At 41.6% G+C, this 27,548-nt stretch overlaps 1 protein-coding gene across 4 annotated transcripts in view; it reads right to left on the bottom strand.

The window, feature by feature from the left end:
- Positions 1–1,491: 1,491 nt before the first annotated feature.
- Positions 1,492–27,548, bottom strand: part of LOC146799964 (uncharacterized) — a 57,082-nt gene continuing 31,025 nt past the window's right edge. For all 4 annotated transcript variants that reach the window (XM_085620911.1, XM_085620912.1, XM_085620914.1 and 1 more), the window contains one exon: positions 1,492–7,254. In XM_085620911.1, coding sequence (XP_085477037.1) covers positions 5,043–6,209 — 1,167 coding nt within the window. In that variant the 5' untranslated portion in view covers positions 6,210–7,254 and the 3' untranslated portion in view covers positions 1,492–5,042. The remainder of the gene's footprint in view (positions 7,255–27,548) is intronic.

Raw genomic sequence — 27,548 nt, 5'->3', positions numbered from 1 at the left:
TGTGAATTAGTTAGGAACCAGGCCAATATTTGCTGATAGATAAGTGTGAACTGAATTCCCGTATTTTGAAGTCTATGATGTCCAGATACACAGTCCAACTGAATTTGTAGGAAGCGTATAATACGGTACGGTAAATAACATACATGTTTCCCCTGTTTAATTCCAGCATGTTTTACCTACCCAAATTTAACGAAGCTTGAGGTATTTAATGCATCTGATAATTATTCTATACGTTCAATAGCATTTAACTCGTAACTCCAACCTGTGCATAAACATGGGTTTACAAATGGGTCGGAATAAACGGGCCCTCTCAAAACCAGGCTTTGAGTCTCTTAGTTGATTTTGGTACTAAACACAACACATAAGAGTGTGGAAATGTTGGGTTGAGCAGTTCAACTTTGCTTTCGCCTAGGAATGTTCTAATCCCTGCTGCCCACAGCCAGTCCTCCTACTCGTGCCCCATCACCATGGACACAGGCCCAGCAATGCCAGATTACTCGGTCGGGTAAACTAGGTAATTATACTCATTAGCACTTGCATGGGGTGGACTGATGCAAATTCGCTGTTGTTAGAATCTGGTCTGGTGATTTGCAGCATGGATTGGGCCTTCCAATGAGCATGCTGGAATTGTCATGCCATACCTTACTTGGAGACAGAAGGCCCCAGTGATAACATAGTCCTCCCTCATTAGCTTTTCAAGCTGTGTTCTCATGCATTTTGTCTTCCACCTTCAACTGGGCACATCGATGTAGGCCACATGATGGTGGTGGGCCGTGCCACTGCCGGGGAGGCCAGTGCAGTCCACCGAAAAGCTCTTCAAGGCCCAATCAGGCCCTCAGCAGTGCAGGCCTCTGCCAGAGGGTCATTCAATAATAGTCCCTCCTCTGCTGGAACCCACATGAAGGTGTACTGCTGCTAAATGGAGTTACCGCATGGTCCTCTTCACTCCATTAGACCTCGCAGCCGGCATGAGTGATCGCAGCGGGACTGGCTTCAGGCATCCCGTACTCTGCTCAGCTCTGCAGTCACGCCAAGTACCCTCCCTGGCCTCAGCATCAGCACGCACTGGTTACATTGGGACAGCAGTAATCCAGGCAGCAGATTTACTGTGCTCCAAAAGCAGACGCCAAAACACTATTTAGGTATGCCGTTGTTTGGTGTTTTTGAGCACGTTAGCTGCAGGGTGGAGGCAGATTTCAGACTCCAGCTGCAGGAGCTTAGTGCAGTGTGGCCACCTTGGGCCTCTGCCCCCTGCCCCCATTGCACAAATCTAACCCCTTGTGCTTTGGTTATGGTTAAATAACTTTACCAATAACTAATGTACAGGAGAATACAGTATGACAAATCATACAATGCAAAGCTGCTGAGAATATTTTGCTACTTATTACCTTTTCTGATGGATGACTAACAAACTTCCCCACTCGAAAGTCACGCCTTCTCCCAACATACACAACATATTACCGTCTGTGCATCAACATACATACGGTCATATTTATTTACATGATTGGGACTCTTTATTTCAAGTTCAGTATTCGTTTTAAAAGCCATATTACAGAACAAAGGCCTCATCAACATGAAATATTTGCCATATAACACGGTTTTCTTAATCAAATAAATACAATCAAACAAAATAAATTATTTGTACATTACATTGGGCCTTCCATAGAGCCTTGTTCCATGGAGAGTAAAGCTCTCCACTGTGGCAGACAGTTAGGAAGATCTCCATACTAGACCCTCATTTGGAGCCAACAAATGTATTTCACCTGAGAGCAGACTTATCAAGTCAGCTTAGAAGATCATGGTGTGAATGATCATGCTTCCATATTTAGTTTAGCATTTTTCAAAGAAAGGAGAATGCTTAGGAGGTGGTATAAATTATCTACAGCTTTCCATATCATGTTCTGCTTTTCTAAAAATAAACTTCATTTACTTCCCCCATCTTGCGCGAGTATGTTACAGTCCAATCTGTTGAACCTGGAAAGCACACACTCCTTCTCCTGTAGTTTATCTGAAATAAATTAAATGTGTTTATGTCCCAGAGAGAATTGTTGTGCCAGAGTGTGCACTACAGACTGAGTGCTATGAAAGTAGAAATTGCTGTTTAATAAGGAAAAATGTATTAATTAACAGTATTGCCCAGTAAAGCAAAAATAAGACAGCAACTATGCTAAAGTGTGATCTTTGAACAAAGTAGAGAAAAATGTTCTAGACTGGATTGTTGCTTACAAATATGATAAGATTATCAACAGTAAGTGAAATAAAACACTTAAAAATGCATTCTGAATAATTTTTTTCTATCAAATATAAATACACCATGAGGATGGCCACATGAATCAATGTCATGTGGACGCTGCTTGACAGGTCTGGATTTCATTTAATATATTAGTGCATTGCAGGTATTGTAATCAAAGTTCATTTTCAATAGAAAGTAACAGATCTCATAAAAATTATTGTTCAAAGAAAGTCTAAGACTTGAAAATCTTTGGGAGATGATGTCATCTAGTCACCCTACACATCAGAATAGCTGAAAAAACATAGATAAAAACAGCTTGATGTATCCTATCCTTAACACATTGTAATCTTCTACTTACAACCATACATAATTTCCAGATCAGAGCACTGAAATCATATCATACTATCATAGAAGAAAAACACACATCAGGCAATCCTGTAATATACTCTTATACAGACTTCATGGAGTTCTGGAGACATTTCATGGGTCCCTATGAAACACTGGTTTCATCGGTAAGTGGATAGCCTCAAACCAGTCTAGAGAACTTTACTATTGCGTTTTGTTGATTCACTAGTTCAATTGTGAAAATGAAAACCTGACCATTCTTATTTTAATGAATGCTAATTCTTAGTTACAGCGTGTGGAGAACAGTTTTAACAATCTCACCTTTATGCAGTCTTCACTTACAATTTTAATTAAAAATTCAAATTTGAAAAACAATACATTTTTCAATCCTACTTCCATAAAAAAGGATGTAAGATAAAAAACACAAACTGGGTAACATTTATGACATGACCTTACATTGCCATCTAAGGGATCTGGTGATATTTACAAACCACATGGCCTTTTGGTTTACGATATCATCAGAACTCCATGAAGGAAATATAGAACCATAAAGCATGGTTACCTCGTATTATTCTACAAGAATAACAAAGGTTCTACATTGATATATACCTGGACCTTGATGCTTACATAACTCAATAAGGCATCCATCATCCCCATGTGTATGAAGGGAACGGAGAAATGAGCCCCATGGTCAACAGTTACCAATATACTGAGCAACAGGATCAAACAGCTATCTCTCCTTACAGTATGCACAAGGAAACCTCCACAGTGGGAAAATAGTTTCAACATAATATCGTGTTTTTTCCAAACCTAGAAAGCTTAGAAATTGAATAATACCAGACATTGGCAAGGGTCAGACACTCTTTGCTGAAAAGTAAATTATACCCTCCCACATTTGCTGGAGCCAAAATTATTTTCTTGGATGTGTTGGAGACAGTGACTTAGTCCGCTGGCAGCATTGATAAGATCCTTCGGGCTACAACTAACATCTTATGCGGACAACACCCAAATTGTGTTGTCTGTACAACGAGGAAAAGAAGCGGAAATAGCTTCAAAATGCCATGACTGCCTGAAAGACATCTCTGGCTGGATGGCCTCCAATTGCCTTAAACTTATTGCAGGCAAAACCGAGGTCATTATATTTGGAAACAATCCCAATCTTTGGACACCGGACCTTTAGGACAGCAGTCTCAGCCCTCATTTTGAAACGGCTGGATTATTGCAACAGTCTGTACCTGAATATAAAAAATACACCTGTACAGACTCCAGCTAGTGCAAAATGCAGCAGCTAGGCTGCTAACGGGCACACCAAGGTTTGTCTCAGTCAGAGATGGACTTCGTCAATTGCACTGGCTCCCAGTAACAAAATGTGCACAATTCAAAGCATTGCGTACTGTTTTTAAGTCTTTGATGGGCAGTGTTCCTGAATTTCTGAGCAGACGCTTCATATGGTATGTCCCAGGAAGAGCGCTGCATTCCTCGGAAGGAAAACAAGTAATTGTTCCCAGAGTGAAAAAAGCCAACTGGGGCGGCAGCAGCTTTTCCTTTTGTGCCACGAAAGCCTGAAACAACCTGCCAGTGCATCTTAGGAATGCCACTGAGCTCCTTCCTTTTAGGAAGGGGCTGAAGACATGGCTATTCTCTGAATAAGCCATTTTACCTATGGAATTAGTGAGACAGTGTTCAGCGCCAGGACACCTTTAAAAGCTCTAATAACATAACATAACTTATAATTTCATGACAGACTGAAACCCACCCTATTTGATGGTTATGTATGAGTTTTCCTATGTGCACTTTTGCGGAAGCACAGGTAGTTGTAAAACATCCATTAAAACAGAATGTTATTTCCATTTTGTGTGTTCACTAATTGACCAGTAGGCATAATAAATCATAAAAGTTCTTCCCTCATTTACTAAATCTGTGGGTGTGCAGAAGGTGTCTTATAGTTTGTGAATGACTGAAACAGTCTACATATTTTATGTTGTTTTTCCTGTGTGTGATTGGTGGTGGCATTTTAGGTACGTTGAGCTAGCAAAGCCCATTCCACCTTCACTACATTTGTGTGTTATTTCTTCTGTATGCCTTCACAGATGGATGGCTGGGACAGATGCTTAAGTAAAGCCCTTTCACATGCATTGCATGTGGGTGTTTTTTCCATTTGTGTGTTAGCTGCGGACTCTTTAGATGCATGGATTTACCAAAGCTCTTTCAACATTCACTGCATTTGTACGATTTCCTCCTGTATGCCATTGCAGATGGATGGTTTGGGTTGATGCTAGGGTAAAGGTCTTTCCACATTCACTGCATGTGTATGGGTTTTCCTGTGTGCGTTAGATTGTGGCTCTTTGGATGAGTAGATCTACTAAACCTCTTTCCACATTCACTGCAAGGGTATTGTTTTACTCCTACATGCTTTGGCAGATAGATGGTTAGCGTTAATGCTCAAGCGAAGACTTTTCCACATTCACTCCTTGTGTATGATTTTTCCAGTGTGCGTGCGCTGGTGGATCTTTACAGTTGATAAACGAGTAAAGCTCTTGCCACAGTCACTGCAGTTGTATGGTTTTTCTCCTGTATGCCCTCGCAGATGGATTGTTAGATGAGATGTGTGTGTAAAGTTCTTTCCACATTCATGGCACGAGTATGGTTTTTCCCCTGTGTGTGTTAACTGGTGACCTTTTAGATGCGTAGATCTACTAAAGCTCTTTCCACATTCACTGCAAGTATGAGGTTTTTCTCCAGTGTGTATCCGCTGGTGAATCTTTACAGTTGATGAACGGGTAAAGCACTTTCCACATTCACTGCATGTGTATGGCTTTTCGACTGTATGTGTTAGGTGGTGGCTCTTTAGATGTGAGGATCTTCTAAAGCTCTTTCCACATTCACTGCAAGTGTATGGTTTTTCTCCTGTATGCCATCGCAGATGGATGGTTAGGTCTGATGCTTCAATAAAGCCCTCGCCACATTCACTGCATGTGTATGGCTTTTCTCCTGTATGCCGTTGCAGATGGATTATGAGGTGTGATGCTTCAGTAAAACTCTTTCCACATTCACTGCAAGTGTATGGTTTTTCTCCTGTGTGCCTTCGCAGATGGATTGTTAGGTGTGATGCTTGAGTGAAGCTCTTTCCACATTCACTGCAGGTGTACGGTTTTTCTCCTGTGTGTGTTCGCTGATGGATCTTTAGGCTCGCTGAAAGAGTAAAGCTCTTTCCACATTCACTGCAAGTGTATGGTTTTTCTCCTGTATGCCTTCGCAGATGGATTGTTAGATGTGATGCTTGAGTAAAGCTCCTTCCACATTCACTGCATTTGTGTAGCTTTTCCCCTGTGTGTGTTTGTTGATGGATCTTAAGTTGTGATAAATCAGTAAAATGTTTGCTACATTCACTGCAAGGATATGCATTTTCCCCGGTGTGTGTTCGCTGATGGATCTTTAATTTTCCTGAGAGAGTAAAGCTCTTTCCACATTCATTGCAGGTGTATGGTTTGTCTCCTGTGGGTGTTCGTTGATGGATGCTTGGGTTAGCTAACAGTGTAAAGCTCTTTCCATTTTCACTGCTTGGGTCTGTGTTTTCTGCTCTCTGTGTTTGATATTTGCCCCACAGAGCCGATGACTCATTAAAAGTCATCTTACATTCATTACACCTAAATACGTTTTTTGTTGTGATGTTACTGGTGTCAGTGTAGGGATCATGAATGATTAAAACTCTTCTCACAAACACAGAACCTTTATGGTATTTCTTCAGTTTTTTAATTTGTTAATAAACTCCTTGTTGTGATGGTTGATTAACACTCTTGCCACAGTCACTTTGTCCTCATGGGTTTTCCCTGCTCATGCTTGGTGATGCTACTTTAGTACTGAGGAGAAGCCAAAGCTTGTCTAACGGGTGTATGATTTGTTTTTCTTTGTGGTTTACAAGTTAAGTATTCGTTATATTTTGGCATACATCCTGCTAATGTGTTACCTTACTGAATCAGTAACTATATTTTAATATTCACTTCATATGTGTAGTATTTGCAGTGTTTTTGTTCTTAATAAAAATGTTGAATAGTAACTGAAATTCTTGCAACACTGATAACATATGTATGGTCAACCTGCATTAAAAACTTTCAAGTACAAGTGCAAATAATAAAACTCACAGCTTAGCTAAATAGTCTGTTTCTTGGAACAACCATACAAATAACAAAACTCATAAGTAAGTCTTGATGTTATAGAATAATGTTCTCCATTGCAAGTAGCTGAATACTTCTTTCTTTGAACCTTTTGATGTCTGCTTCACAATTCATGTTTTCTATACCTATGGTCTCTTTCTACTGACTGTAGGATCCAGCTAAAACAGCCATAGTGATGAACTAGCAGCACAACATTTTTATTAGCATGCTAGAGAGGAGAATATTGTTGTAACTACCTGATAATGATCTAAGATAAAGGGTGGTATATAGCATGTTTATTTGAATGTTTTGAGTCCGGAAGCATGGATGCACTCAGCTTCTTGAAGCCGCTGGATGTTCTTGCAGGATAAGTCTGTTCATGTAAGAGATTCACTGTCTCCTAATTAGTTGTTCTTTTTCAAATTACTGTTTGGCATCATTTCGGGTTCTTCTTGAGTATCAGATACCTTTCCGGTATTGTCATATTTTCTTCATCTTATTATGTGCACAAGAACCTCCTCTCTGTGGATACAAAAATACTTGTAAAGTCAAAATCTATAAGCAGCAGAGTGTACGCTATGTATCTGATGAAATGTAAAAAAAAAAATCACTTCAATAAATCTCAGCCACTGGTAATTAATCTCAGTGGCAATTCAGTCTATGGCTTACTGTGCCACTATTGACAATAATGATTCTTATGGAAATCGGCACTGATCCTGCTCCAAAAAGAACAGCCCAGTATGTACCAGAGTCCACATTCATCTGACTAGTAACATAAGCAACCACACATGATGGTATTGACCTTGTTAGCCTTGGTCAGTGAGTTGTGGCATAAGTCATACAGCACAGCAAGACAAGTAATTAATATATTTTACTTTCTCATGTTCATTGCTTAGGACAGAATAATGTTACAATGACAACACAACACAACACAACATGGCCACTTGTAAGACAAAATCTGAATCCTAGAGGGGAAACGAGAATAGGGTGGCATGTCAAAGTGTATGATATCTGTACGTTCACTGTATTTAATTAACAAGGGAACCCAATTGTAAGGGTCAGGGACCTTGGTAGTAGTATGTTACAATTACAAAATAGTCCCAGATAGATGAGTTTCACACAGAAAACAATGAATATAGGCCTGAAATCAGCGCTATATTAAAGCTGTCCAGCCGGACAGAACATTTTATAATGTATCAACTCACATAAAACACAAGAATAAAGTGGGACACAATCCTGCGTCCAACGCAACATATATTACAAAGACACAAATGAACAGAAATTCACAAATTCAGAAAAAGGCTCAGGCAGGACAAAAAAGACACCGTTACACATCAGTAATTAATTCAATTGCGGTTACGGTGCACATACGGTCGACGACGTTTCGATCCCGTAGAAACAATATTGGGATCATCATCAGGAGGTAAAAATGACATGCCTGAGGGAATTTTAGCCTGAAAGACAATAGTGAAAGGTAGAGGTGACAAAAGAAAAATAAGTAGATCAAAAAGACTTTAGAAAAAATGGTCTGCCACATAGTGCTAGTGAGAGACAAAGGTGGTACAACTCTTCCATCCAGACGTCGTGTACTAGTTGTTGATACAATACACATGCTGGGTGAAAATTGGTAAGAAACAATGATCTCAAGGTGCAGCAATGGATCAAGACCTTAAAGTGTTACGGCGTGGGTGCTACGGGTGAAATGGCAGCCTTGCATACAAGTGCTATAATCGCGTGAGTTGTGATGGGCTAAGTTGTTTCTAGTGTAGCTTACCAAGCGTAATAGCTGGGGGTTAGCAATTAGACAATTGCGATAATGCCAGGAAGGGATTACTGCGGTCGCACGGAGGTCTGTTAGATCACTCGAGAGTCTTGGTGCTGGTAAAAAGAAACGTATTTCATGAATAGCCACCAATTGTATTATCTAAAACCAATACGGGCATGTGTTAACTCTTAACATAGCAAAGGAGGTAGGGTGGGTTTGGGGCAATTCCCAATTGAGGGTACTGGTATGGAGAGGCGCTGTAACTTAGTAAGAAGAGAGAAGGTGCACAGACAGTGAGAGTGCTGAGGGGATAGGCACGTGAAGGATAAAAACGTCTGCTGCTGAAGGACTTAGCTAATTACACAAATAGCAGCAACCAATCCAATTTGGAAATAGGAAAGGTGTTGTGAGTCATGCAACAATGATGCGAGTACCCCAGAGCCGGTACAATAACCTGTGCGGGGAGATAACAGCGTGTCAAGGGAGTGAGACAGGATATCTATGCAAGTAGGGTCTTGCCGGTGACGGGGCTTACCTGTGTATCCTTCGGTGTCCCGGTGTACTCGTGGAATGGGTGAGCTGGGAGGAGGGTATATAAGGAAGTGCAGGGAGGGTCATGTGACAAATCACGTGATCGGAAGGTGCCCGGAACGCGCGGAGACTTGTGCGAACCTCATTAAAAAGAGCATGGTATTGCCCCAGGGAATGCCTTTTATCTCCTGAACCCAAATCCACAAAAAAACAACTAGTGTGTGTCACGACCTTCTCACTAGTCTCGCATAAGGTGCGCAAATGCATCTTGAAACACTAGGATATTCTTAATGCTGGCAATCTGACAACAGACCGCCCGCTCTTTGCCTTTCGCAAGAGTAAGAATATAAAAGATCACCTGGTCAAAGCCGCACTACCAACTACAAAGCAAGCAGGCACACTGAATGAACAATAGGGGTTGGAACCCTTGATTGGCCATGCCAAATGCGGAAACTGTAGTGTCTGCAAATTCACTATTGAGGGGAAGGAGTTAACTTTCAATAACACCAAGGTTGAATCCAAACAATTTTCTAACTGTTATACATGTAATGTAATTATGCTATTGTATGCCCATGCAACAAAATTTACATCTGACAGACTACGCAAAAAGTGCAAATGCAGAAATGCCAGCACCGCAGTCGAATACGCTGCAAAACACCTCATGCACCATTGGTGGAACATTACTCTAGCAATGCCCACAGCGAGGATGACTTAAGGTGGACTGTAGTCAGTGTGATCAGAACACCCCCAAAAGGAGCAGACCTAGGATAACTGCTGAATAAAGAGGAACTCAAGTGGATCCTGCGCACTGGAAGCATCAAAACTGGACTCAACAGACTTGAAGATTGGACGACTTTACTATAAGATCCAACCTGAACTTTTTACAACTTTGTTCCTTTTATCTTTTTTTCCCCCCGCAGGTTATCCTCCGATTTTAAATGTACCACTTGCAAATATTACTGTGTCAGTATGTATGAATTCTTTAGAGTGAGACAGAGTACTTCCTTTTCACCACTCATGTTTGACTTAAAGATGTAACGTCTTTACACCTGGTTACCACGATACATCTTGTATAAGATCATACATAACCATTAATTGACCTATCTCTATTTTTGAGCTCTTCCACAACTCTAAGATGGCCACGCTGTTTCTTTGTTATTCGGTCTTATAACTATCAAGTAGCCAATGTATTTTCTATCACTCTAAGATGCCCGCCATTATCATGTAATGTTTCTGCCTATTGGGTTTCTCATAGTCTTTACAGCTCCATCGGTCAGCTTAACGGATCTGTTTATTATAAAAAATTATGCCCACAATCTTTTTACTATCTTTTCATTGCCTATAATCTTCTCTTTCTTTCAATATTCATTTTGCTCGGTTAATTCTACCTTTTCAATATGGCTGCTACTGCCGAGTCACCGAACACCTTCCGATCACGTAATTTGTCACATGACCCTCCCTGCACTTCCTTATATACCCTCCTCCCGGCTCGCCCATTACGGGAGCCCACTGGATTACCGAAGGATACACAGGTAAGTCCCGTCACCGGCAAGACCCTACTTACATAGATATCATTTATCACTCCCTTGACACGCTGTTATCTCCCTACACAGGTCATTGTACTGGCTCAGGAGTACTCGCATCATTGTTGCGTGACTCACAGCACCTTTCATATTTCCAAAATGGATTGGTTGCTGCTATTCGTGTAATTAGGTAAGCCCTTCAGAAGCTGGCGTTTTTATCCTTCACGTGCCTACCCCCTAAGCACTCTCACGGTCTGTGCGCCTTCTCTCTTCTTACTAGGTTACCGCTCCTCTCTATACCAGTACCCTCAATTGGGAATTGCCCCAATCCCACCCTACCTCCTTTCCTATGGTAAGAGTTAGCGCATGCACTTATTGGTTTTAGACCATACAATTGGTGGCTATTCCTGAAATTCATCTATTTTTACCAGCGCCAAGACGCTCGAGTGATCCAACGTACCTCTGCGCGACCGCAGTAATCCTTTCCTGGCATTATCGTAATTGCCTCATTGCTTGCCCCCTGCTATTACGCTTGGTAAGCTACGCTAGAAACAACTTAGCCCATCACAACTCACACCATTATAGCACTTGTATGCAAGGCTGCCATTTCACCCGTAGCACCCACGCCGTAACACTTTAAGGTCTTGATCCATTGCTGCACCTTGAGATCGTTGTTTCTTACCAATTTTCACCCAGCATGTGTATAGTATCAACACCTAGTACACGCCGTCTGGATGGAAGAGTTGTACCACCTTTGTCTCTCACTAGCACTATTTTACAAACCATTTTAACTAAAGTCTTTTTGATTTACTTATTTTCTTTTGTCCCCTCTACCTTTCATTATTGTCTTTCTGGCTAAAATGCCCTCAGGCATGTCATTTTTACATCCAGATGATGATCCCAATATTGTTTCTACGGGATCGAAACATTGTTGACCTTATATGCACCGTAAACGCAATTGAATTAATTACTGATGTGTAACCGTGTCTGTACATATTGTTTGTTGCATTTCTTGCTACAAGTTGCAAGCATTTTTTGTCCTGCCTGAGCCTTTTTCTGAATTTGTGAATTTCTGTTCATTTGTGTCTTTGTTATATGTGTTGTGTTGGACGCAGGATTGTGTCCCACTTTATTCTTGTGTTTTATGTGATTTGATACATTAAGTTTGCTGTCCTACTGCACAGCTTTAATATAGCACGGATTTCAGGGATATATCTATTGTTTTCTGTGTGAATCTCCCCTGTCAGGGACTATTTTTGAATTGTAACATAATCTGTACGTTCACTGGCAAAGAGAGTGGCCAGGCAATGTCTATATCATGCAAAACAGGATGTTACAGGGACTGCCACATTTCAGTATGATAATGTATCCTGCTGAATGCACAGACAATGGCTATGTGTTTGAAAATTGTGTATTTATTAGCTTGAACACAAGAGAGAGAGAGGACAGTTCTTGATGTTTGCAACTTTCACAAAGTAACTAAGTTGGCATGTGCGTATTTCTTGCAAAACAGTCCACAGTCCTGAACTAACTGCTGTCAACCATATCTGGTGCCATTAGATTTCGATGTTATACATACAATGCTGAGCAGCAACCAGATCTGCTAGTAAGAGACAAGTAAGATGTGTAAGATTAACTGAAGCGAACTTGCACAGGGCTTATGCACAAGTTAAAACAAGTTCTGGAAGTGCCAGATTTAAAATGGCATACGGTGTACTTGGCTACGGTAGTTTCATGAGATAGGTCTGTACCAGGTATGGAAATTGCAGAGAAGATTTCTATCCGTATATTGTAGTGAGATAACAGTGAACTCATTGAAAGTTGTTTAAAGAGACAACAACAATTTCTGTATTTACCCTGCTATCTGGCAGCAGAAGAATAGCCATGCACTGGTTAGACTGATAAGGCTCAGCAAGTGGTTTAAAGCTGCTGCTCACTGGAGCGTTGCTAAAAACATTCACATGCAGTGCGCAGGAAATGACGCTAAACTGAATAAGCACCTGGAAAGATTATACAAAATGCTGTCTAATGTGATGTAGGTCTTTCATTAGGGTACCTTTTTAGACCATTAGTGTAACTGATTTAGAATTATTACACTTTGTAAGTATGTAATATTGATGTGTTTATTAGATCACCCACCTCATACTATGTTTGTTGCTTGAATTTAAAAATCATTAAACATAATATAAAAGAATCTGTCAGTGCTTTGCCCAGTACTTTAAGGTAACCAGACAACGTCTAACTGCTGCATGCAGAGCAACTAAAACTATCACCTGGAAAATCTGTTGCTAACTACAGACTCATCCAAACTCAACCTTCAACTCTATTTAATGCTACTCACAAAAACAGTAGCAGCTAGTAAGAGAAGGTATGAATCTGATAATATTAAAAAACTAACTACAATGACACCACAGACATGGAAAAGCATACAAGATCAAAGGGCAGCATACAACATTTGAATAGTAACCGGCAGCCCCAGCAGCATCAACACAACCATCTCCAAACTCAGACCAAACATATCCTAAAATGCATGGGCTGATGGCAGGCTCAAGATGTAACCCTCGAAGACATGCTCTGAGATAAAGCGCAAAACAGGTCAGACAGCAACAGGCAGTGATAAGAGAAACAATAACTTTGGGCCAGAAACATAAAACGCTAAATTAAAAACAGCAGTACTGCAGTGAGCATTGAGTGGCAGACTCTGTTTTCAAGATCAAGGCAAGATCCCTCAACTGGGAAAAAATGCTATGGCACAATCATTATATCGTGCATTATAAGGCAGTTTAATTGCTTTATGCCACACTATGCAAAACTCATCATACCAATCACGTGCCAGTCTTTGCTATGATATGCCCATTATTTCCCTCTTTTAGTCAGACGGTAGTCATTATTAAGATGTGTCCAAACACTGCATCATACTGCTGGGTTGTGGAGTTATTTACACAATAAACTTACCCAAGGGGAAAATTGCCAGTGAAATCTATCTGCCCTATAAAGAATTTCACCTATCAAATCTACTCCCTCAATTAATTAAATGTTTGAGCAAAAAAGCATTAATAGACTTATTTCTTTTTAATAAAACTAGCATGAAATTAAATGCTTTGCAACAATGCTAAAAGAGGATGGTATTGGTACTTGGATGGGCACTGAGAGCAACTTGCTTCTCTAGACGTCCAGTTGAACTGTGTTGTGCACCCAAGAACTGGACTACAATACTAAATGATGTGGCCCTTGTTGTGCTCATACTTTTAAAGCAGGTTTGCAAATAATGGTTGTGCCTTTTGTCAAATCAATTTACAAGCAGAGAAGTAGCATCTACATCTGGTAAATGTCCGGTAGTGTCCTTGGCACAGTATTTAAGAGGGGATTAAAAACATAGAAGGGTATCCTTTATTCTAGAATCAGCTGATAGCTGTAGCACCTGTCATGTCGCAACAAAATGCTCACAGTGTGTGCTCTGGCACGTTTGACGCTGGGGGAAATTTTAGGTGGTCTTCGAATACTAACGCATTTTTATAAATAAATGTTTTTTGTATCGTAGGACGCAGGTGACTTATGAAAAGAAGTAGAGTCCTCGTACGGTAAGATACTTCTTTATTAGGCAGCAGGACACACGGACATACACAATGCCAGCTCCCTCCTTCTTTCTCCTTCTCAACCGTCTAACTCTCCGCTTCTGGAACTCCCGTGAAACCTCAATTCGAAGGTTCCACGTGGAACTCCAGACCTAGAACCTAACACATCTTTCCCCTATACAGTTTAAAACAAATTACATATGTCCATGTTCCCCTAAAACAGCACATCCACCCAAACTTAATAAGTCACGTTGTACATTAATACATTTCATAATCTCGAAATTTGCAAGGCAATTTAGTTGACCTGGACGAACGCTCTCGAAGATGGGAATCTATAGATGTACTAGTTTGGCTAGAATCAGTAACAGGCCTTTTAACACAAGATGAGTTACAGTGGTTAGAAACAGAAATCTTGCCCTTATTCCACCACTTTCCATCTTCTAATTGTACTGCACACTTATTCGTTCTCACCACAAGTTGAGGTTGAGAAAACTTAGATGAACCTTTGGGTAAAATTCTAGAACATTTAACACGCACCCAATCCCCCACTTTGACATTCAGTTGTCTAGAGCTTGATTGAATGTACTTCTCTTGAGCATCGTGTCTTTTCTTATCAACCTCTTGCAATTTCGTTATAGGCACACTAAATACCCCCATCCATCCTCTCAACATTTTAGAAGAAGGAACTCGACCCCTGAGTAAAACAAAAGGAGAAACTCCTGTATCCGAGTTCGGAGTAGTGCGTACAGCCCATAACAGATTCTTAAGTTCTTTCTTACAATCAAGACGACTAGCCTTAGACAGTTGAATGTTGTCCTTAATCACCCTATTAAACCTTTCCACCAGGCCATTACTCCTAGGGTGATAAAGAGAAGTCTTGGTATGTTTTATGTCAATGAATTTTAAAAACTCCTCAAACTCCGAGGAGGTAAACTGGCCGCCATTGTCAGAAACAATTTCATCAGGAACACCGTCTCTTGCAAAAAGGAACTCTAAGAACTCTATAACACAAGAAGACGTGGGAACCTTCACAAACTTTAATTCAGGCCAACGGCTGTAATAATCCATGACCACGATACCATACTTTGACACACCATGATCTGACAACTTTAAGGGACCTATGAGATCAATGGCCAATTTGGACCATGGTTTTGAAGGAACTTCTATAGCCTGAACCGGACTGGGAACAGTAATTTGAGTTTTGTCGCTGACAACACACTGCATACAATCCCTAACAAAATGTTCAACATCTTTGTCAAGGCCCGGCCACCAGAATTGCTCCCTAACCCTTCTTTTCATAGCACGTATCCCTATATGTCCTTCGTGAGCCAGGGTAAGAACCTTATTCCTCATAGCTGTAGGAACCACCAGAGAAGTGGAACGAAATAACCAACCATTAATGATTGACAGCTCCTCAAAAACGTGTTTAAATTTACTGATAGAATCACAAAGAGATACTCCATCATTCCATCCAGTGTGAATAGTGTTCATTACCTCCTTGATGTCCACATCAGTAGCATAAGCCTCTCTCCACTCTTCTTGTGAAATTGCACTACATGGATTAAAAATGGCAAAACAAAATACATCACCTTCCTCCACCTCTTCTACTTCTTTTATTTTCTCACTATTTGGCAACCTAGACAGGCAATCCGCCACAATATTCTTTTTCCCTGGAACATACTCCACATCAAAATTATGTTCCAACAACCTATATTGCCATTTTGCAATACGAGGTGTTGCTTTCTCACCTCCTTTAGTGGTGAAGTGTTGTACCAAAGGCTTGTGATCAACCCTCACCGTAAATTTGGAGCCCCACAAATAGTGCTTAAAGTGAACAATTCCCCACCAACAAGCTAGAGCTTCACGCTCTATTACCGAGTAAGTTCCTTCTGCACCTTTGAGGCTTCTCGAAGCAAAGGCTACAACACCCTCTCTACCATCCCTGCGTTGCATCAACACAGCACCAAGACCTTTCTGACTGGCATCTGTCATTAATATGGTCTTATCATTTATGTCAAAAGGTTTCAGAGGAATGGCATGAGCAACTTCATGTTTAATCGTCTGAAATTCCCTGTTGCATTCCTCACACCATTTGAAAAGTACACTTTTCTTAAGAAGATTCCTCATGTGAAACGTTTTAGATGAGCAATTAGGAACGAACCTTGCATAAAACTCAATGAGTCCCATGAAAGATCTTAATTGATCCTTGTCAATTGGAATACTGAAGTTTTCTATGGCTTTAATTAGACTATCCTTAGGTTCAATTCCTTTATCAGATAACCTATACCCCAAATAATCCACAGAAGCTACATCCATTTTACACTTGCTCACACTTAAGGTAACACCTTTTTCCTTTAGAATATTGAGTACCTTAGACAAGGTCTCATCATGTTGTTTTTGATCCGAACCATAAACCAAAACGTCATCCTGAAACGCCATCACCCCAGGAATGCTCTTGAACATACTTTCGACGATTCTCTGGAAAACCGCCGAAGCGGATGCAAGACCGAATGGCATACGTTTAAATTGGAACAATCCTTCAGGGGTGATGAAAGCAGTGTAATGCCGCGAATCAGAATGCAACTCAACTTGGTGGTAGGCTGAGGTCATGTCTAACAAACTGAACTTTTTCCCATTTTTGAGGGTGCTGGTCATTTCGGTAATGTTTGGTAAGGGATGCTGATCTATCCAAATGTTTCAGTTTAATTCTCGAAGGTCCACACACATCCGAAGAGAACCATTGGCCTTACGCGCTAAAACTATGGGAGACACCCAATCCGAAGATTCTATGGACTCGATGACATCACTCGCGCAGAGTTTGTCAAGTTCTTTTTTGAGAGCTTCACGTAGAGCCAATGGTACTCTCCGAACTTTATGCACCACAGGTTTGCTTCCCTCAATTAGTTTAATTCTGTGTTTGAAACCTTTAATTAAGCCTAGTTTGTCATTAAAAATCTCAGGGTGAGTATTCACCCACGTTTCATCCGTGAGTGCATGTACCCGAACTAAGTCTTTTTTTAATATTACCTGTTCAGGGTCATTTGGATCTAATATAATTCCCAAATTACCTTGGTCTTTCCAACTTAAAAGGCATGTGTCATCTTTAGCAACATACACAATTGTACTAGCATTATTACCCTTAAAACATAAGTTAGCATCAAATTCACCTATAACATTTATGTTTTTACCACCATACGCTATAGGTTTTACTAACGAATGTCTCAAAACATGCCCTTTAGCTTCGAACAGTTCTTCCCAAATTTTGACTGAGATTAAAGTAAATGGAGATCCAGAATCAGCTAGTACTTTGATGTTGACATCATTTACAGTTAGCATGCATGTGGGTCGTTTAGCCTCTGACTCAATTATAGCAATGACATCAGCATTTTGGGCATCAAATAGTGTACATATCTGTTCTTCATCACTAGAAGAAGATGTGTCCGAGGATTGTTCAATGTTCATGACTTTTTTAGTGGATGACGTGTTGGATAGGCTCACAGACATCTTACTATTGGATCTGCAAGCACTTGCAAAATGTCCCTTCTTTTGACACTTGCTGCAGATTTTATTAAGAGCGGGACAAAACTTGGCATTGCCCAGGTGGGAACTGCTCCCGCAACGGTAACACTCCCAACGTTTATTAGCTCTGGAATTTTTCTCAGTGTTGCGTTGTCCCTCTTTTTTCTCTTTGCGTCTATCTTTAGAAAAGGAATTTTGTTTGGTTTTTAGCGAAGAGACTGCTTGCGCTTGACCATCTGAACTGGTTATGGACATTTGCTCTAAATGAGAAGAAGTACTTTCAATCCTTGTGGCTATCTCGAGCGCCTTCTGTAGAGACAAATTAGGTTTGTTTAAAAGGGCTTCTTGAACCTTTTTACTATTGGTCTTTTCTACCAACTGGTCCCTAATCATCTCTTCTTCAACATTTTTGTAATCACATGACTCAGCTAAAATACGCAAAGCGCCAACATAAGTAGTAGCAGATTCACCAGAGAGCTGAGCTCTTTTCCTGAATTTATGTCTTTCTAGTGTTATGTTCTTGCATGCTTTGAACCTATTATCTAAAGATTTAATAGCAGTAGAATAAGGATCTTCCGCACCATGAGCTTCATCTCCGCTTCCTTCGTCTGCACTTAAAAAGACTACAACTTTTGTTGTATGTTTAAGGATGGTGCGACCTTCAGATCCGAGACAGTGCCTTAAAATTGAAAATTTTCTCTTTTGTGTAAAGGAATCGCCATCAAGAGCGTCAAGATATGCTTCAAAACTTTCTTTCCATTTCTCCCAGTCTAATTCCGGAGAAGATGAGCTTGGAGAAAACGCTGGAGGGGCAGATATAGATTGTTGCATTTTTAGTGGCAGCAATTAAATGGTTAAAGTGGTTGAGAACAAACAGGTGCAGAACCAAGCACAGATTTCAAAGTTTCAACTTTTGTTGGCAATACTGTTGATTTGTTACAAATTGAAGTATGAAAGTTCTTCAATATATCAGCATGCGCGCTGTATTAGAAATGCGCTATTGTTTGTACACAGTTCAAAGTATTAGCGTGCGCATCGCTGTATTAGAAATGCGCAATTGTCTTTCAGCGCGCGTTGCTCGGCAACGAGTAAACACGCAGAGAGTTCCGATGGAAGCGTGTGCGTCAAGCGTTGCTCAGCAACGAGTAAACACGCCGAAAGTTCCGATAGGAGCGTGTGCGTCAAACGTCATGCGTGAGGAGGGGCGCGCGGTGCTGCACGCGATGAATCGCTTGATTCCTTAATAGCCGCCACATACCTTAAAGTTGTTTCAAGTAGTGGAAAAACACACCGCTACATGGATAAACGTTGTCCGGATGCTTCAAACGTCGTGGGACACTCGGAAGCCGCTAATCTTGATCTCCAGGGCTCCGTCGGCTCCAAGACTCGTCCAAAGCACTCTCGTTGCACGCGTGGACGTCCTGCTGGCCAATCGTCGCCAGTGAAAAGAAGTAGAGTCCTCGTACGGTAAGATACTTCTTTATTAGGCAGCAGGACACACGGACATACACAATGCCAGCTCCCTCCTTCTTTCTCCTTCTCAACCGTCTAACTCTCCGCTTCTGGAACTCCCGTGAAACCTCCATTCGAAGGTTCCATGTGGAACTCCAGACCTAGAACCTAACAACTTACAGCTCATTCTACCAGTACATTATGGGGGAGGAGATATTTCACTTGAATTACAACTTGTGAAACTAAAAGGTAAACACTGACCATAATACACTAAGTGCAAAAATACACTTATCTATACCTACAATTGGAAACTGTGAACAAATCACTGCTTGACAAGTATGGTAACCATGCATGCAAGTACGAATGCCTCAGACCAGGGTAAGAAATAACGACTTCATAAATAAGAAAGCAAACACTTTAGACCTCTTTCAGAATGGCTTGAAATAGCGTAAACACTGGACTTTTGCAAGAGTCTATGAAAATAATGATCAAAGAAACCAGAAATGTAAACACACTACTCGACAAAATAATAAGGAAAACCAGGAGCCAAAACTGAAGGATACAAGGGCAGCATTATCAGTGTGCTCAATAAAGCATGCCGCTGAAGCAGAGGAGCCGGAGCCGCAGCAGAATGACACACCAGAGACAGACACAGATAAGGAGTCTCCCGGAAGTGCCTCACAAATGGAGAAAAAAATCTGCTGATGCTGCAGGCGGCTATGAGAGAACAAGACGGAATGATGACTATAAATGCATCGACAAGCCACATATGGATGGAGGACTCTAGTAATAGTATGGATCTGGATTCTAGTGAAGAATCTGTACATGACATTTAGAAATCACTGGATAGTGAAGAACCATGTGAACCTGGCACGCAACAAAAAAGTATATGTTTGAGGCATGTGTGGCTGTAGAAACATATGCTTAGGATAATACCACCATCTAGTGTTGGTCTCAAATGTGTGCAAGTTGGTTTTCTTCAAAGAAAGTCTTTCGAGTAATGAGTTATAGTGACTCCTCCTCTTGCTTGTAATAGACATGGTCCTCGACTCCACTGTTGCATTGTATACTTGTGTTGTCGGATTCAGATGTGTGCTCCTCTGCTCTGGTTCAACACCATCGTCAGTTACTTTCCTGAATACAGTCGGTATTATTTTTGATCGCAGATCTCTCTTTCTACATTAGTTAGGTGCATTGACATCAAATTTGCCCGGGCAAGTCGAATCGGTTGCAGTGCCCCAAGTCCTTTGCCCTTTGGGGCGGAATTCCTCTTTGGCGTTCCATTCAAGAGATATCCACTTGGTGATGGAATGGATGCCTTTCCATTTTTGTCCTTGTTGCCACACCAAATTTCCATGCACCGATCTCTATCAGGTGCCTAATTTGTGCCTTTCCCCTGAGCACGAGGAAGTGACCTGTGAGGCCTGCCGCTCTTTTCGATCAAAGAAGAGACTTGGAGATCGGAGAGCTTGATGCTTAAAGAAGTCTCAATGCAGCGCCAAAGACACCCCAGACTTCTTTGGTCAGAACATACTGAACAGGAGGTACAGGCACCTTCTCTCCTGAAGACAGCTCCGGTTCTGACATGGAGATTACAGATATCACTCCAGGGCAAACCATGAGTACTGTGCCCCCCCTCCACCTCACACCGAATAACGAATGTCTCTACAAAACATTGACTGCCTCCCTTTAATTGGCCAAAGACTGATGTTGGGACCCCACTACCTGCGGGCCGTAGTTGGCACCAAAGTTGTTTTGGACTTGCCCGACCTCTGCTCGGCGCCGGAAAAATGGCACCAACAGCATGTACCTGACCTGAAGTCTATCACATCGGACTACAGATGACCCTCGGAGCCGAACACTTGTGTCTAAACACCATTCCAACTTGACACCTAAAAAACAGCTTCAGAACCGAAACCATCTGCACTGAAAATTCCAGTGTCGAAATCCACACTGGAGCCAAAAACCTACACTTTTTCTAAGCATCCTTTACAGTCTGTGGAACTAGTGCTTGAAAGACTCCAGCAGGAGTAGGACTCGCCTCAAAAGCACATAATGATACACACGCATACTGGCCATATCATTGTGAAACCTTCTCATTCAGGGGCACCATTGTCTTTTAGGTAGCTTTAAAGATGTACATTCCTCCAAATAAGAAGAAAAACGAAGACAGGGCTACCAGTCCACTGCACCTCAGCCCACCACCAGTGCCTGCTGCCCACCACACTCCATCACCACCGCTTTTGCCTGTTCACCGCACAACAGATTAACCGGAGGGTTTCCTACATTGATACACAAGGGATGGGGTGGGGGGAGAAGATCAATATCTCATCCCACCGCAGGATGATCTGTGGGACTCCTAAGATCCAGATCCACCAGCAAATATGGACCCAGATCTCCATCTAGCCAAACCCCACTGCCTTCGATGAGTCTTCTACCTACCATGACCTCATTGGTAAGGTGGCTACATTACACACGGTCCAAATACACACAGAAGCTTTAGAGGATGATTTTGTATTTGAAACCCTCTCCTCTACTCAGCATTCAGCACAATATGTGAAAATGCTAAAAGGCATGTTCAGGCACACACAAGATGTTTTTAATGACCCTGTCGGGTTCAGAATTATCACAGCCAGGGTTGACCAAAAATACTAATCATCACCCATCGACCCTATATACATTAAATGTCAAATTCCACTTGACTCCCTAGTTGTGGCCACAGCCAGTAAGAGGGCTAACTCTCGAACATCTTGTGATGCGCCCCCACCAGATAAGGAGAGTAAGAAAAAAAGTGCAGCGGGTAAGATGGTCAATGCACAGTCTGCCAATCACTGGAGGATTGCAAACTCCATTGGACTCTTATCAAGTAACGACACAGCACATTGGGACAAAATGGATGACATCCTCTAACATCTTCCCGAAGAACACAAGAAAAGGGTCTATCAATCTGCCTCTGAGGAAAAACGTATCTCAAACACAACCATTTGTTGGGCCCTCGATGCAGCTGGCACCGCAGCTAGGGGCATACATGTCTTTGCTCCTTTGGAGACACGCGTGGCTCCGAGTTTCAGGTTTTAAGTCTGAGGTTCAAAAGAACCTGCTGGCTCTTCCCTTTGATGGGAAATACATTTTTGGGCCTCAAGTGGACTTCCTTTCAAAAATCACTTTCCGAATCAAGAAGGACAATGAGATGGCCAAGGCCATGGGGCATTACAAATGCCTTTACAACGGGACTCCTTTCGATGCTCATTTCATCGTACAGGGCACAAAACTACCTCCCCTAAGACCTCCACATCTTATTACAAAGCACATCCCCAAACAACCTCTCCAAGGGGAGATTACAGAGTATCACACAGAGGGAACAATTCTGGAGGCAGACAAGGGCGATTTCACCAAACCTTCCATCTCTACCACCAAACCTTGACTTACCAAACATTCCTCTTGATCACACAACACCTGTAAGGGACTGACTATAAAGGTTATTTCCGGATAGCTGAATATCACCTCCGACCAGTGGGTGTTGGATATTATCCAACATGGCAATTGTCTGAAGGTCACTTCCACACCTCCAAACATCCCACCTGCAACCACAAACTCTCAACAGACCATCAACAGTTCCTCAAAGAAGATGTTCAAGCACTTCTTACATTTTTTTTTTTTTAAAAAGGGTGTATTTGAACCAGCAAGGCACAGGGGGCTCTACACTTTACTTCTTTCCCAAAAAGGATGGCCATTCCTGGACCTCAGACCTCTAAACAGGTACATTCTCTCAGAGAATTTCCACATGGTCACTCTTCAAGATGTCATCCCACTACTACAAGGCAACTTCATGGCCGCACTCAACCTGAAGGACACCTGCTTCCACATATCCATCCAACCGGCTCGTCGCCAGTACTTCAGGTTCATACTAAACGGCCTACACCTCCAGTTCAAAGGGCTCCCATTCGGGGTCACTATAGCCCCCAGGGTTTTCACCAAATGTCTCACAGTAGTAGCTGCTCATCTACGCAAGCAAAACATACACGTTTTTCCATATTTCGATGACTGGCTCATCAAAAGCACAAAAGTATTTTTAACATGCACAGTCCACCATAAATTTACTTCATCAACTAGGCTTCACCATCAATGCAGTCAAATCCCACCTCCAACCCCTTCCAATACAACCATACTTAGGAGTTATTGTTATTTTAATTTTGTAAGGCGCACAGCTACCCTAGGGTTTCCCAGTGCCACCTGAAAAGAGCCAAAAGAGAAGAAAAGGAATCTGCATGTTAAATAGCCAAGTTTGTATTCCCCTCCGGAAAATTTCATAAGAGGGTTCACTTTGGAGTCATCCTCACCTCTCAGCAGGGAATGGCTTACCCAAATGCCACACCGATTCAATCATTCACAGGCGCTCATTCCCCAGTTTCAGCCTCATCAGCAAGTAACAGTGAGCACAGTAATGAATCTCCTAGGGACCATGGCCTCATGCATAGAAATAGTATCTCAGGCCAGACTCAATATGCATCCACTGCAGGAGTGCTTAGCGTATCCATGGTCTGTAGCATAGAGTCAATTGAAAGATCTAATGTTGGTGAGCTGTTAAGCTTACCACTCTCTGCAATGGTGGAATACCAGCAATCTCCTAATAGGGCGACCTTTCCTAGGCCCAGTTCTGCACAGGACCATAATAATGGATGCTTCCCTAAACGGTCAGGGTCACATTGGCAGGATTGCACTGCCCGGGAACACTGAACAATCAGTCAAACACATCTCCATATCAATCGCCTGGAGTTGCTAGCTGTTCTTCTAGTGTTCAAAGCCTTCCTTCTCCACCTCATTGGCAAGGTTCTCCCCATCAAAACCAACAACAGGACGGCCATTTATGATCTGCAAAAACAGGGGGGCACCAGGTTCTCTCAGCTCTCACATATAACCAAGAACATCTGGATGTGGGCTCTTTAGTACAACACTCATCTGTTAGAGGAGGACCTCCCGGGAGTGGACAACGACTTTGCAGATCTCCTCAGCAAGAGGCACCAATGAGTCCGCGTATGGAAACTCAAACGGCAAATCCTCCTCCCATTCTTCTGGCATTGGGGTCACCCACACATAAACCTTATCTCAACAGCCCAAAACGTCAAATGCCCAAACTTTGCCTGCAGGTTCCCACACGCAACTTCAACAGGCATCTCTCACCCTCATCCTAGTGGCTCCCACATAGGTGAGACAACTATAGTTCACTACACTCCTAGAACTATCAGTAATTCCCCTCCAGGTACTCCCAACAGGCAAGATTTTCTCACTCAGAACCATGGAGAAGACAGACACCCAGACCCCCAGTTCCCTCAACCTTGCGACCTGGCTCCTTAAGTCCTAGAGTTTGGTTACTTGACTCTACCTCAACAACGTTTGGACATTCTTAAAGAAGCAAGAAGGCCCACTACAAGGGCCTATTATCCGGAAAAGTGATTTGTTCACTATTGTCATTCAAAACACATTGATCCTGTAGGCGCAAAAATGCAGGATACGGTCTGTTATTTATTTCATTTGCTTACCTCTGGGTTAGCTTTTAAATCCATAAGGCTACACCTAGCAGCTGTAGCCGCATATCTCCAAAACAGACAACACACTTTTCTATTCAGGATTAGTAATTAAAGCCTTCCTAGAGGCTCTCAAAAGAGTCACTCCTACCACCAGCCCCTACTCGGAACCTTAACCATGTGTTAAAAAGGCTAATGGGTCTACCATTTGAGCGCCTCAATTACTGCTTCCTCTAGTTTTTACCCTGGAAGGTAAAATCTTTAATTGCAATCACTTTACTCAGACATGTCAGTGAGCTTTAGGCATTAACTTTAGAAGAACCTTTCTTTCAACTAGATAAGTACAGAGTGGAACTGGTACCAATCTTAAATTCCTTCCAAAGGTGATAACTCAATTCCACCTTAATCAATCAATCTATTGAATTATCAGTATTATTTCTATAACCTGACTCAGTTGCGGAAAGGGCTTTCCACAAGTTAGATATAAAAACGTCCTCATGCACTTTATCGATAGAACCAAATCATCCAGAAAAACACATTACATTACAAATGCAACATTTTTGTTCCAATTCAAAACCACAAAATAAATAGAAACAAATCATTTAGAAAAACACATTACATTACAAATGCAGCATTGTTGTTGCATTTTCAAAACCACACAAAGAACGAGCCATTTCTAAATCAGGCATCTCACGCCGGATTGCCAAATGCATCCAAATTTGCACTATCACCCCAAAAGTTCACTCGGCTTGCAAAAAAAGAGCTTCAATGGCCTTCTTAGGAAACATACCTATAGCTGACATCTGTAAAGCAACTACATCTTCTACACCGCATACATTTACAAAACGTTACTGTAGAAATGTCAAGGCCAGTCAACAAGCTAATGTGGCCCAAGCAATCCTACGTACGTTATTTTAAACTTCTGCAACCCCCTCCCCCCAAGTTAGCTACCGTCTATGGAGGAGAACTGCTATACAGTCTATGCTAAGCATATGTATCTACAGCCACACATGGCCTTAAACGGAAAATGCTACCTACCCAGTAAGCATTCGTTTGTAGCATGTAGTGCTGCAGATTCACATGCACCCTCCCTCTTCCTCGGAAATCTCTGTTGGTGGCAGTAACTTATATATTAGATTACTTTTGCATGGTCATCTCACTAGGATACATTATCCTTCACACTCCATCCTCACCTGCCGTGTGGAAAACAATCTAACAACGGAGTCGAGGGCCATGTGCATTACAAGCAAGAGGACTCGAAAGACTTCTTAGAAGAAAAACAACTTGCACACATTAGAGCGGGATTATGCTAAGCATGTGAATCTACAGCACTACATGCCACAAACCGATGCTTACTGGGTAGGCAACATTTTCTTCAGTCTTATTCAAGGCACATTTAGGAGCATTTAAATCAATGGTAATGAGGAGGGTAGTTATGAGGAAGTTTGATGTTTGTTTTTATCGCAAAGACAGATGCCATGGGGGCGGGGGGGGGGGGAGGGGATGAAGCCACTCGCACTCACTATGGAAGTTCTACACCCATTGGCATGTTTTCATATTTCTCCTATTCAAGGCAGAAAAAACCTCCATATCTCATAAAAACTGTAGCCGTAAGTTAAACAAGATGCAATTGTAAAAAGGTGTCTTGCACAACTACAACATTGTGCCTAAAGGCAGGGTCTGACCATTGTGATGGGTGTGAAATTAACAACTTCAGTCAACTGAATCATGACTGTCTTATGGATGGGTACTGATTGTCATGAAACGTTTATACGAATCCTGTTTTACGAGCTCCATCCCTTTACAATTGTGGAAGTGGTGAGAGTCATCTGCAGTGTGAAAGAGATGGCTGAACCTGCTGAATCTTTTAAGAAGATTGGACAAGTTTTACTTTACCTTAAAGGAGTATAAAGCCCATCAGAGAAAGTGGCAAGCATGTACAAGTAGGACAATGTGGACATTTGCTTCATAATGAAACATAATTTGAGTAGGAAGTATTATCGAAGGCCAATCATCTTTATAGGAGTCTAAAAATAGGGTCTATGGTATTTTGTAAAGTAGTAATTGAAAGCTGCTGATATTTGTATAATTTTTTGGTTTGCATTGCAAAAAGGTATATTTCAGCACATGGTGGAGACCGGCGTGTAGCTTAGCATTAAATGCCTTGAAGACAGATTTTTCTTCCTGATCAGAACAAACATGCCAGACTCAAGGCAGTGCCATAGCAAATGCTGTGAAATAGTTGATGAGATCGATAAAAAGCTAACGCAGAAACTGTCAGGCTTTTACAGTGTTAAAAAGCATGAAATGTTCTTGAGCCCCAAGGATGAGCCAGAAAACTGCATTAACAACTGAACTACGTGCATTTTGCACACAGAGAATAACCCAATGAAAACAGTTTTTCAGCGAATGAATATGTTCTGGAATATATTCTGTCAAGCCTTCTTGAGAGGGGTGGGAAGAAGGGAAGAGGAATAACTCAAGAAACAGCAAATAAAACAAACACTGAGCTGCTGTTCCACAAGCTTTTGAAAGGGTCGAGACAAATGGATTATTTTGTGTTTCAGTGCCATACCTACATATATGCATTTTCATGATCAGTTTAAGCATTGCATGTTCCAAAACAACACTAAGTTTAAAAGAAATATGTTTATTCATACTCAATAAAATAAGCTTTCAATTTTACATCAACACATCTCAGCATCTGGATATCATGATAGGCAAAATAATTAAATTAAGAAAGACCGATGATTCAGGATGGTGTGCATTTTGATTCAAAAAGTGACAGGATGTGGATGCTTTTAAAAATTGTTTATTACAACCCTTTGTGGGTTAGTAGTTTTGGAGGGGTAGACACATTTTACAAAGAAAGCAAAATTCACAAAAATAGAATATATGCACTGGACTGGTTATCAGAGGAAGATGC

The sequence above is a fragment of the Triturus cristatus genome, chromosome 8 (assembly GCF_964204655.1).
Source record: "Triturus cristatus chromosome 8, aTriCri1.1, whole genome shotgun sequence".
In the NCBI taxonomy this organism is placed as follows: domain Eukaryota; kingdom Metazoa; phylum Chordata; class Amphibia; order Caudata; family Salamandridae; genus Triturus; species Triturus cristatus.
Note: the sequence above shows the minus strand (reverse complement) of the source record. Positions and strands in the feature narration are given on the sequence as shown.